The sequence below is a fragment of the Pithys albifrons genome, chromosome 22, assembly GCF_047495875.1.
Source record: "Pithys albifrons albifrons isolate INPA30051 chromosome 22, PitAlb_v1, whole genome shotgun sequence".
Classification (NCBI taxonomy): domain Eukaryota; kingdom Metazoa; phylum Chordata; class Aves; order Passeriformes; family Thamnophilidae; genus Pithys; species Pithys albifrons.
The window spans coordinates 8037560-8050341 of NC_092479.1; the positions used below are offsets into that span (position 1 = coordinate 8037560).

The 12782-nt window shown below is 50.3% G+C and overlaps 1 protein-coding gene across 4 annotated transcripts in view; it reads right to left on the reverse strand.

Annotated features, from left to right (window-relative positions):
• CLSTN1 (calsyntenin 1) overlaps positions 1-12415 on the reverse strand; it is a 36653-nt gene extending 24238 nt beyond the window's left edge. For all 4 annotated transcript variants that reach the window (XM_071575833.1, XM_071575831.1, XM_071575832.1 and 1 more), the window contains exons 1-2: positions 11726-12415; positions 3160-3282 (exon numbers count right to left, since the gene is read on the reverse strand). In XM_071575833.1, the coding sequence (XP_071431934.1) occupies positions 3160-3282; positions 11726-12398 (796 nt within the window). In that variant the 5' untranslated portion in view covers positions 12399-12415. The remainder of the gene's footprint in view (positions 1-3159; positions 3283-11725) is intronic.
• Between the last annotated feature and the right edge of the window lie 367 nt (positions 12416-12782).

Here is a 12782-nt window from a genome sequence, read left to right on the forward strand (position 1 = left end):
AAACTGCTCCATCCCTGCAGGAACACCTGAAATTTGATGCAAAAATGGCTGAAATTGCAACAAACCCCTTCAGTTCTGCCACCCAGCTGTGCACACAAGTTGAGAGTGTGTGTGATGGCAGTGCCACCCACGCTGCCCCTGCCCTGCCCACGGCCCCACTGCAGACAGGAGGTCACTCCTGCCCAACCAGGAGCTGGTGGCACCAGCACTGCCCCACCCCAGCACGGGAACCTCCCCCAGGGACAGGCACCCAAGGGCTTCCTGCATTTCTGGGGCCTTTGGGAAAGAATAAACAGAGATTCTGCAGGATCCTTTCCAAAGCTCTACACATGTTCATGCCTGAAGTCAAAAACGTTCCTAAGCCCTACAAAAACACTTCCTGCATCCCAGAAGAGCAAGGGGGAAATAAAGGATTGTGGCTGAGAAGTGGTTTTCTCTTGGGGTGGGGGAAGAGGGATTAAAGCCCTATTAGAGGCACATCAAAAACCCAAGGCAACACTTCCTTCCACAAGGGAAACATTTCCAGCATCTGCCCAGTGAGTCCCTGCATTCCACTCTCCTAACAAAGCACTCCCAGCTCTGGGGAGGCATCCAGAGACAAATGCAACAAAAATTCTACTTCAAATGCAACAAAAATTCAGGCCCTTTTGCACAGCAAAGGGGAAATCCCTCCTGAGAGCTACAGACATCAAACTGATTTTAGACACAAACTAACATACAACAGAAAATGTAGCTGCCCTTTATTTTATTTTCTGCAGCAAACCCACTTAGGATCGAATTCCAGCACAATTCAATTTGTAATGCAGAAGAGTTTCTGTGAGACACAAGAATGGTCATTGTCTCCTCCAGCAGATCTGTAACAATGAGGAGGCAGAGGCTGATTCCGTGGGGTCCCTGCATGTCAGGCAGCTTGGCAGGGCAACCTGGCACCACATCAAACTGCTCCTCAAAGTGTGTCATTCCAGACTGGACACCAAACAAACAGCCCTGAAATAACTCTGTGCAACCCCACTGATCTTTGCACACCTCAGTTTTAGGGTCCTCCCCACAGCACAGAGGGAATAAAGCAGCAAAATGTTACTTTTACTTGCCCCACAGTTCCTGTACCCCAAAGCATCCAAATGAACCAGTTTCAGGATGTTTTGACATGCTCAAAGTTGAAATAAAGCAAAAAGCTCTACTTAAACCTTTTAAACCTGGGCACAGTTCAGAAGTTTCACAGCTCAGCCAGAGGGCACAGCTAATTAAAATATCCAGCCTTTTGAAGCCTGAATTAATTTGGTTTACAAGTAGGACCAGAGCAGTAAGGGCTGAACCAGGCACTGAGTCCTGGAAAGGCTTTGTCTGGCTGTGCAAACACGACCCTGCTCTGAGGGGCTCTCACCAACCCCTCGAGGTGCTGCTGGGCACCAGCACCAGCTGTGCCAGGATGTGCCCACAGCACCAGCCAGAGCTGAACAGTCACGGGGGCTCCTCCAGGACTGACTCAGCTGCTGCCCCATTTAATGCCAGACAAACTTACAGATCCCCACAGCACAGTCACTCAAAATTCAGGCCATTCAAACCCAACAGTCTCGTCCTGAGCAGAATTTCTTTACAATGTTAATGTGCCATAGTTTGATTTCTTTCCATCTGCTGGGTTGCTGCTGCTTAAGGACTGTCAGGTTTTGGAAGCCAAAATATACACTGTTTACACAAACTCTTAATAAAACCAAATTTCATTTCATTAAATGAAAGCAGGTTTATACAATTCAGAACAACCCAATGGAAAAAGGCTCATTTGAACAACACTTTGAGACTCAATGTTCCTCTGCAAACCTGACAATATATTTGAAAATATGCTGACAGTATTTTCTGGGAAACATTAGTAACCAAGAGGCACAAAATTGCCATTTTCAGCATCCATTTAATGCTGCCAAACCCACATTTCAAGCACTAAGGACTGGGAGAGGTGAGTGCTGTTCTCCTCCTCACTGAGGACACAACTCAGCCCTCCCAAACCCCTTCCACTTGACAGATTTCCTGGATCTTCACTTGGAAATGGAAAGGCTTCTGTACAAAGCAGTTTTATTTCCAGTTTAGAGCCTCTGCCAGATGTATCCAAGACATGGGAAAGTTTGAATTTCAGAGGTTCACCATTATCTCCAACTTCCCTGGAGACAATTACAGCCTTGTGATAATGCAACAAAACTGTTGCTTTGAGCAGCACTCTAAGAAAATTGTGACCAAATTGCCACAACAAGGCAGTGCTGAACACTTCAAATGGCTGTTCATTTAATTTAATTTAACCACCCTCTTTTTCCATCCCTTCCTGCTCCCAAAAATGTCTCATGTCACAACCTGCAGGTGTTTCACTTTGGATTCTCAGCTCTCAAACCTCACTTAACCAAGTTACCTTCTGCAAATATCCAATTTGGGCTTGTGTTTCCACTACCAGTAATTCAAACACCTGCAGACGCCCAATGGGATTCTTCAAACACATCTTTCTAATACTTTGTCATACTAAAAAAGGTACTTTCCATAATTACTGCATCCAATTAATGGTTTTCAGACAAAAATCCACTGCCTGAGTTTGTAAGAAAAATGTCACCTTTCAGTCCTGTGTTCAGAGGGAAGGATGAGCCCACATTTTGCAAACATCATGTGTATCATTCTCTGTACTCTTTGCCAGAGCAGAAAAACCCTTTTCTTCAGCCAGAAGAGGTGATTCACTTCTTAAAATACCCAGACTGTGAAGCAAACTTATCACAGACATGCAATCTTAATTGTGCTAATTAGTATTTTCACTCTATTAAGACACAAATCAAAACCAACAAGAAACCCCAAAACTCTCTTGAGAATGGTCAGCACAGTCCTTGTTTCAGAAGTCCCAGAGTGAATGCTGAGAGATGTGGAATCCAGAGACTGAGGCAAAGGTCAGACACCACGAAAACAAAACCCAAAGAGAAGGTCACAAATCAACACTCACACAGGAAGGTGAGAGCAGCACAGAACACCTGCAATAGAAAGGACTCTCTGCTCTGGATACAGCTGTGAGGCTGAAATAAAGCCCAGCCCAGGCACAGACACCCCCTGGGATCTCAGAACCACTGCAGGGAAAACACCCAGCACAGTCCCAGGAAAGCCCCACACTCCTTCACTCAGCCATGAACTCCCTACCTGCAAACCTCAGAGGTGCATCCTTGTCCAGGGCTATCAAAGGAGGGTCCAAGAGCACCGTGTTGTCATTTTCTGTGACTATGCCATGGTAGGTGCTCTCAATCCATGGCTTGTGCTTGTTAACTGAAAGGCAAACAAAGTACAGAGTCAAAATGTTTGATCATTTCTTGCAAAAATTATTTACAATACTGATTTCAGTACTTTCCTCTGTGATTTTTCTAATTCTGAATCAGCATTTTGCTAAATGAAAACATTTGAGACAAAATCCTGGCTAGGTATGTTCAGAAGAGCTGAGTGTCCCTGGAGGCTTCCCAAAAGTAACTCAGAGATTCTAAATTAGTTTGTAACTATGCTGGGATCTCCACTGGCCCTGAAGTGTCATCCAAAAAGCTGCTCCCAGTGCTGGGGAGCCCCTGCCAACAGTACCACAAATCCTGCAGTGAGAGGTGAGAAAAGACTGGCCAACACCTGGCACAGGGCTGGTTACACTCTGCTTCCCTCCTGCCTGGGTAACTTGGGATCCACCTGCTGGGCTCTGCTTCAGAACATGAAGGGTTTTTCAAGTTTCAGCATTTTGTCTTGTGTGGGTTTTTTTATGAAGAGAACAGGTGGAAAAGAGATCAAACATGAGTTATTTAGTAGCTGTTTTAAGAGGCTGGGAAACCCCACTAAAGAACTGCCCCAACAGCACCATCCAGCTGCTCAGAGCCTGCAAACTCATCCCTGAGCCTGTTCCCAATGGCCCCTCTGCTGCAGAGAAATGCAGGATCTCTCCAGGTCACAGGGCAAAAAGAGTTTTTTCTGGCACATCACTGGAGATGTAAGAGAAAAATGTGTTATCCAACAGGTTACCATCCACTATGTGACAAGCCAACATGAGAGTGCCCTGATTATTAAATATTTAGCTCCATGCTGTGCTCCCCAAGGATGCCCAGAGCTCCCAGCCCATCAGGGTGTGTGGGGAACCAACTGATTCCTCCTGGCAGCTCCTCCTGGTCGAGCTCTCCTCGTGCTGAGGCTCAGCACGGATCAGTCTCCCCTAAAATGTGTTGGGCAAGGTGTGTTTGTTACTTAAAAACCCTCCTGGGCTACCACCTACTCTTGATGCTTCAGTACTGCTGAGGAGCACATTTAGTGCAGATATAGAGCCAAATGTAAGAAATGCTGTGCCAGAGGTGACACCAAACACACCAAAGGGCATTCAGAGGAGAACATCACCCAGTATTGGTCTGCATGGGATGAAGAACTTACAACTTTAGAAACAAATGCCTGTGCAATCCCAGCAAAACACACACCACAACTGGAACACCATCACACAGCTGAGAGGGGCTCCTTCACCCCTCAGCAATGATGGAACCAGACTGGCAAGAGGCAGAGATGCAAAGCTAACCCAGCCTGGGAAATGCTGCCTCTCCACCAGCCTCAAAGGGGCTCATGGCATGTGCCACGTGTTTACCAGGGGAACTCACAGCAGTGATAAAAGGACCCTTCAACAAACAATCCAGCCCAGAGAACTCATACAGGAAACCATAACCCTCCCAAAATGCTTTCATCTGCCATCTTTTATTGGTTAGCAGCAACAGTAGGCAGGATGTATCATCTTCATCAGAACTCTGCACCCAGAGAGGACTCACAATCAGCTGCTTTAATGCAGTGTTTAATTACCCCAATGTGGCAACACACTCCTTGTTGCCTCCACAGCTCTCAGGGGCACACTCTGAACATCCAGCACAGCAAGAGCCACTTCAGTGTCACCCACACTGCTGTATTTACCCAGAGAGGTCCCTGTGCTGCTCCTCCTGTGCCAGAACAAACCTGGTCACCCTGAAAGGCACCTCAGAGGGAAGGAAGGACGAGGCTCTGATGGAAACCTGCCTGGCCATTCAAATTTCTAGTCTCAAGGAGAGTGTCTCACCATCACAGCTTTGGCTTCAGGAGCACAAAGAGGTCACAGTTATGTATTTTTCTGCCACTGCATCTGGGGCAGTTACATCCCAAATGAAGAGACCCGAGTCCTTTCATGTGTTTATCTCAGTCCTTGCAAGGGCCTGGTATAAAATACTAGAGAAAAATACTAGGAAAAAACCTCCATAGCCATTCTGATGCTTCTGAATGCACATTACAATAAAATAAAACAAATTAAAGCACTGAGAAACCTTCTCCTAATTTAGCAACCTCCTAAATCCCACTACTGCTGGGTAGGGAGTTCTGTAAATCCTTGAAGTGCTGTAACCACATATGAACAGCATTATGAGTATGCTGAGCATCTGCAGAGTCTACTGAACCTTCAAACAACAGGCCCAGTTGAAAGCAAAGTCATGTCCTTTTGTTGTGCTGCAGACAATAAAATCATAAAGCTCAAAGCCCTTTGTGTTTTGGAAGGGTAAAGCATCATTAGATTTTAAAACATAAAGCTCAAATCCCTTTGTGTATATGAAGGCTAAACATCACTGGGTTTTAGAACACCCAACTTAGTGCTGAATATCCAGGAAAGGCCCGTTATCCAGATCTGTGATCTCCTGACTCCAGCAGAACTGCAAGGAATTCTCCAGCCAGCATTTGAAACACGAGGCCCAGCTCATGAGACACATCCCTGCTTCCCTTCAGCCAAACTGAACCAAGAGCTGTGCTGACCTCAGATGGCTCAAACATTATTAAATGTTGGACTGAGAAGGGGAAAAAATGGGAAAGGATAGTTTAATGGTCACAAAACTCCTGCAATCTACAGAGAAAGCTGTCCAAGGCCAGGCTGTTCAGTTCAAACCAGAACAGCAGGCCTGTCCCAAGGCTGACACCAACACAGTGCCCTGAGCTGTTAATCTCCTGCCATTTAACTGGATAAACTACACTGGTTTCCTTGAAATACAATATTCACACCATTTGTAAGGCCTCAGCTGGAATCTGCTGCAAATCCCACCGAGCATTTAAAAGGCAGTCAGGTGGGGGAAGCTGCACTGGCACAGCACAGGACAGGACAGGCTTCTGCTTCCCTTCCAGGGGGCACGACAGAATTCCAGGGACAGCTGAGCATTCCACTCCCTCCAGGTGGCCAAGGGAGGGAAGGGCAGAGCTCCAACCAGAGCCCTCCTGCTGAGCACTGACCCCGGGGTGGGCAGAGAGCCTGTCCAGGGGTCTGTGTGCAGGGATTCTGTGCCCCACTGGGTCTGTGTGCAGGGATTCTGTGCCCCACACACCTGTATGCAGGGATCCTGTGCCCCACACATCTGCCCCACACACCTGTGTGCAGGGATCCTGTGCCCCACTGGGTTTTATGTGCAGGGATTCTGTGCCCCACACACCTGTGTGCAGGGATTCTGTGCCCCACACACCTGTGTGCAGGGATTCTGTGCCCCACACACCTGCCCCACAGGAAGGTGCTCAGTGCCCTGCCCTGCCCTCCTGGCTGTGCCATGCCCAAACCAAGGATATTTCACAGACTGTTCTGAGCTGGGAGGGACCCACAAGGACCATCAAGTCCAACTCTCAAGTCAGTGCCCCACACAGGGATTGAACCCCTGACCTTGGTGTTATTACAGCCAAGTTTTAACCAGCTGAGCCAATCTCAGGGTCCCCAGAGCCAGGGCTGATGCTGCAGAATCCCACCCACCACACAACCAGCAGCAACCTTTCTTTTCCTGCTGCTTAAAGGAATTAATGAATGGAAATTACTGTGGAACAGGGAAATGGCAGTTAGGGCTAATAGGGAAACTTTAATCAGAAGCTATTAAGACAATGAGAATTAATTCAGTTCTATAATTTGAAAGCAAACAGCAAAATTAAATGTACTAATCCAAGTCCTTTCTGAGGACTTCCCTTCTCTTCTTACAAGTGGTCAGAAGTTCCTTTGCCTTAAATTGGACCTGGCACCTACAAAACCAAAGATTTAGACACATCTCAACCATGAAGGATGCAGCTGAAAATACCTTTTCTTCTAGATAACTGCTTTTAATATACAGTGCTCTTCAGCCATGTTGCATGTTGTTAGAACTATATAACAAAATTAATTCTTAATAATTAATTGGTAAAACATGTTAATAAGCACTAGAGTTTGAAAGGTAGATGGTCACTCTAGTGACAGTGAACATAAAATACTCATTTTTAATATCCAGCTTTGAGACTTCATGAAAAACTCAGAGAAAAAAACCCATAAAAACAGAATTATATTCTCTGTCAAACAGATGGACTGCAGTCCATGAACTGAGTAAACAACCCTTTAGTCCTGTCCTGAAGGTCTGACAAAAACAATTACTGTACAGCTTTTGTTTAATTGCTTTCCTCTTGATGCAAGAGGACACAGGGATGCCTTTCACTGAGACAGTAAGAACTCTGAGGCACATCTTACCTTGAATATTCATAATTTTGTGCCATTCTGATGCAATGTCAAGCAATATCCCTAAAGACCAAGTTTGGGTGGTATGTAACTACAGCAACCCACAGCCAAGGGGTACAGATGTACACAGAGAGATCTGCCCTCTCCACCCTGAAAGCAAAGCTGGCCTGATGATTGCAGAGTGTGCCCTGCCCTGCCCTGCCCTGCCCTGCCCTGCCCGCCCCACAGCTCGGCCTCCCCTGCCAGGAGCAAAGCTGAGATTAACTCTGCACAGAAACAACTGAAATCTATCAGAGGCAATGAGAAAATTTATTGTATTTGTTTATTTTATTGGGTCTTCCCACACCTGGAATTTTATCAGAGTCATCACCCAAACCCAGGTATGAACAACAGATAAAAGTGAACGTGAGTTCTGCTTGAAAGGCCCCGGTTTGTCCAACCAACACCAATTCTCCAAACACCATGTTCAAAGCAAAGGCTGGAGGAGTTCAACAGGTTTTATTGCATTATGTTTTGGGTAGGGAAATACCTCTGGTTTATCACCACTCACAGAAAGTTTCCTGGTCTACACAGACCCAGTTGCCTAAATCTGATGTTATTTGTACAAAGATACTTGGAGGGTTTGTTACAAGCTTGACAAAGTTAAGGGACATGTGAGTAACTGATTAGAAATTATTTGCAATTTTTATTATCCACAACTGCAGCAGAAGAACCACTGAGAGTGCCAAAGACCTTAGACAGAGGATATACTGACCACATTTCAATTTGGATAAAAGCCTGGCAGGGAAAACAAAGATCCCACCACAAAACAGTTTAAATAGGATTAAAACAGCAAAGCCTTAATTTTTCAGGAGAAATTTAAAATGTTTCACACTAAACACAAGACAAATAAAAAGCACAAGCCCCCAACTATAAAGATTCAATTAATCAATGTTATCTTAAATTTTGCTAATTATTGTGCCAGAGTGGGAACCCTTCACTTTCTGGCCGTTGTCCTATTTATAAACTTCACTGCTGGAAGGGAAACAGCATTTCCAAACACGGCAAACATCACCTCGGTGTAGCTGCCACTTCTGGCTCTACTTGTTGACTCCATTTAAACACAGGGAAACCCGCTGGGAGCAGGAGCTGCAACTTGTTTTCAGTGGAATACAAAGCAAGTGAGATGAGACCTAAAGCCACAAACAAAGGACAGACAGACAGCTCTTCACAGGCACTGAGGTTTCCATAATCCTTCCTAAAGGCTCCCAAGGAGGTTCAGTCCCTCCTGCAGCCCCTGCGAGTCAATCAGCGCAAATCAAATAAATTAGAGAGCAAAACAAGGTTTGTCTGGGATGGTCCCACTCGCTGCACTGCCCCGGGGCGGTCTGAGGTGCCTCTGGCACAGCGGGGATGCCACCAGAGGGAGGGATGGCCCTCAATGCCCAAACCACAGCCCGGGGAGGCTCCTCCCAGTGAAACCAGGAGAGGAGAACAGATAAGGCTCAACTGGGAACAGTGCCTTTGGTGGAGGACTTCGATGACTACAGAAGATCTTTCTCTCTGCAGAACAGCTCCAGAGCCACAAGCCACTAAACTATCAATCCTTGGGTTTCCAGGGCAGGAAATGCTGCTCTGCTCAGAATCCAGAGTTCTGAGTTAGGGGATGTTCACACACTGAGCTGTGGCCTGACCTGGGTTTAACTTCATCCCTTCCAACTTCCAGGAGAGATGGAAGCCCACAGGCTTTGGTCCTTCTTAAAACCAGCTCTCTGCAATCATCTGAAACCAGTGATTTTGTCTCTGCAAAAACATTAAGACCTCAACCCAAAGATACATTCCTAAGTGTAGAAGGGTTTCTGTTGATAAATTTTCCTGCTAACCTGACCCAGACAGCACAACCTGCAGCCCAATAACATGGGAGAAGAGAGCTGGTACAAGAGTATTCCAAACACAAGAAGCAAACCATGCTTGCCCACACCACTTCTCCTCCATTTCAGTTTCTTATTTTAAATAATATATATAGAAAGAGATTAAAACTGTTTGCATGAACAGATGGCTGTATATGATGCTTTCCCAAGCACTATGCACCAGAGAAAGGTCTAGCACTGGTTAATTCTTTCTCTTCTCAGTGGTCTTTTACTTTCATAAATACCTGAAGAGCAAAAAAAAAACCAAACCCAGGTTCCATAAATAGCCAAATTGTCTCTCATAATGCTTTAGGGTAGTGTTACATTTCCTTGCCTCTAGAAAGGAGATAGAAACCTAATCCCCAGCCTTGTATTATTAAGGCTGTTCCTGTGTCAAAGAAACATCTGCAGCAAGACTGTGGTGGTAACAAAGTGGTTTGTGGTTTGGGTTTAAGGCATTCACAGCCCCACAGAACTTCCTGAAATAATCACAGAGCAGCAAAGCTCCTGCAAGACAGGATTATTTTCATCACTACCCTTCCTAAACTACAGCAGGTTGGAAGGCCCCCAAGGCAGGTCCATCCACCTGGTCAGGCCCTGTGGAAGCAGAGCCAGCACCTGGCACTGCCTTCCCTGGAAACTCCCTCCATTCCACTCCCATCCAGCTCTGGGAGAAACACCCAAAGGCCTCACCCTCAGAACACTGTTGGAATGCACTGCAGCTCCTGCTCTGCCAGTGCAACCTCAGTCCAACAGGCTTAGAAATATTGGGGTCAACTTGATCAATTACTAAATAAATTCAGTTAAATGAAGAGCTCTGCTGGACTAAATGATGCCTTTTTAGAACATGAAACCACTCTTGGCACCCCTTAACTACAGGGAAGATGGTAGGACAGGTAGGTCACATCTGCCTTTGTGCAAGATCACATCTCCCAAAAGCTACTTTCATTTCTTTCCATCATCAAAAATATCCACTTTTCACTCCCTGTTCCAGCCTCAGGAATGGCAGAACTCACCACTCTGGTGTACCCTTCCCAACCCAGGCACAATCCTGTTTTCACCACTGACAATAAACCTCTACCATCTCAGTAACAAGGACTTCTAAAGTCACAGACAAAAAAAGGTGAAGCTGTACTTGACAAAAAACGAGACTGACAATACAGCACAAAACAAAGCTTGCCTAAAAAGCTTCCCAAGAAATGCCTCTCCTACCGACAGGGAAACGAAATGAGTCGCCCCAGCAGCTTTCCAGCCCTTCTCCAGAGCTCACTCGTGGCCAAATGCACCTCCACAAAACGTTACCAACAGGCCTACCCAGCGCAGGCAAAACGTCACTGAGGCAACTGCACATCCTCAGGCAAACCAGACCTCGCTGTGTAACTCAGCTCCGAGTGGTGGAGTTGAACAGCTCCGGACCTGCAGTCCAGCAGCAGCTCAGGGTGCGTGGCTGCGAACAGGGACAGGCTCTGACAAGCTGCGGGAGAGCTGCCCTGACAGAGCCGTGCTGGGCAGCGCTGCCTCGGTTCGCCAGGCACCGCCAGGCACACGCCAGCCTGCTGTGAAAATGGGTGTTGAGCTCAGCTTTATTCCTCATTTCGAAGGGTGGAAAAGCCCAGCAATTCATTGACACTGTGATTCTGTGGTGGTGAGGCAAACACGGCATTTAATGGTGCCGAGAGCGGTAATGGATGGGCTGTACCCAAAGGGATCCTGCACAGGCAACTGATTCACTGCCCGAGCAGCTGGCAGGGGACTCCACCACAGCAGCAGCTCCCTGAGCCCACGCAGGGAACCCGCAGCAAGACGCGTCTTTAACGAGCTGGTTTTCACATCCAGAACTTCCCTTGGCTGTATTTACGAGCCGCGTTACAGCCTCGCGTCCAGCCCGGGCTGCGATGGGGCCAGCGCTGCAGTGTCCGCCCCGCGCAGGGCCCGCCGGGGGCCGGTAACCTTCAGCACCATCGCACCGGCGGGGCCGAGCCGTGCCGGAGCGCCCCGCAATGCGTATGATTGCCCGCGATAATCGATGCCACCAGGCCGCGTCCGCACCGCCACAGCCCGCACGGGCCGCCCGCGGCTCCTCCCGGGGGGTTCCACCCACCCACCCGCGGCCCCTCCGGGCAACAAGTGCGGCCCGTTATGTAACGGGGGCCGGGCCGGGGCTCCGGGGGGTGCCCGGGCAGGTGGTCGCGGAGGCCGCGCCGCTCCCGCTGCAGGTGCCGCCTCAGCGCGTCCTCCCCGCGGTGCCCGCCCGGCCCCGGCCCCGGCCAAGGGCACCCCCGGCCCGGCCCTGCCTCCCTCCCTCCCTCCCCGCGGGCACCGGCCCCGCCGCCCCCGCCCGCCTCACCTCGGGCGGCCCCCGCGGTCCCGCAGAGCAGCAGCAGCAGCACCAGGGAGGAGGATGCGGAGAAGGAGGAGGAGGCGGCGGGGCCCGGCATGGCAGCGCCGAGCGCGGGCATCGGCGGCGCGGAGCGAGCGGGGCCGGCAGCGCAGCCCCGGCTGGCGCCCCCGCTGGTCCGCGCTCCGCTGTGCGCCGGGCGGAGGGCTGGGCTGGGGCCGCGCAGGAGGAGGAGGAGAAGCGGCGGAGGAGGCGGAGAAGCGGAGGCGGAGGGAGCAGAGCGCGGTCCCCGCTCGCTGCCCGGCCCGTCCCTCCCTCCTGCCCTCCCCCGCCCGCCCCGCCGCCCGCTCCTAAAATGGCGGCCGAGGGAGGGAGCGAACCAACAGCGCGGGGCGGGGGGTGCGGCAGGGACAGCCCATCGCGAACCCCGCGGGCTGCGGGCGGGGGGTGGGAGAGGCCATTGCGAAACCCCCCCCGCGGGGCCCGGCCCGGCCCGACCTGAGGGCGCTGTGGCAGCTCCGGAACCGGCACCGCGTCCACATCCACTGACCGGCCCGGGCCCCGCATCCAGCGGTCCCGCATCCACAGCTCCGGCCCCGCATCCACACCCACCGACCAGGACTGCGTCCACAGCTCCGGCCCCGCATCCAGCGGTCCCGCATCCACAGCTCCGGCCCCGCATCCACACCCACGGACCGGGACTGCATCCACAGCTCCGGCCTCGCATCCACACCCACCGACCGGGACTGCATCCACAGCTCCGGCCCCGCATCCACACCCACCGACCGGGACTGCGTCCACAGCTCCGGCCCCGCATCCACACCCACGGACCGGGACTGCATCCACAGCTCCGGCCTCGCATCCACACCCACCGACCGGGACTGCGTCCACAGCTCCGGCCCCGCTCCGAGACCTGCGGGCCATCCCTGCGCCTCAGGGCTCATCACACCGAGCTGTGGCTGTGGCGAGAAGCGAGAGGGGCTGAGCTGGGGCCGCCCGGAACCCCACACGGGTCAGGGAAACCGGCGTGTGCCCCCCAGCCCTCACACAGCTGATTTCAGCTGGA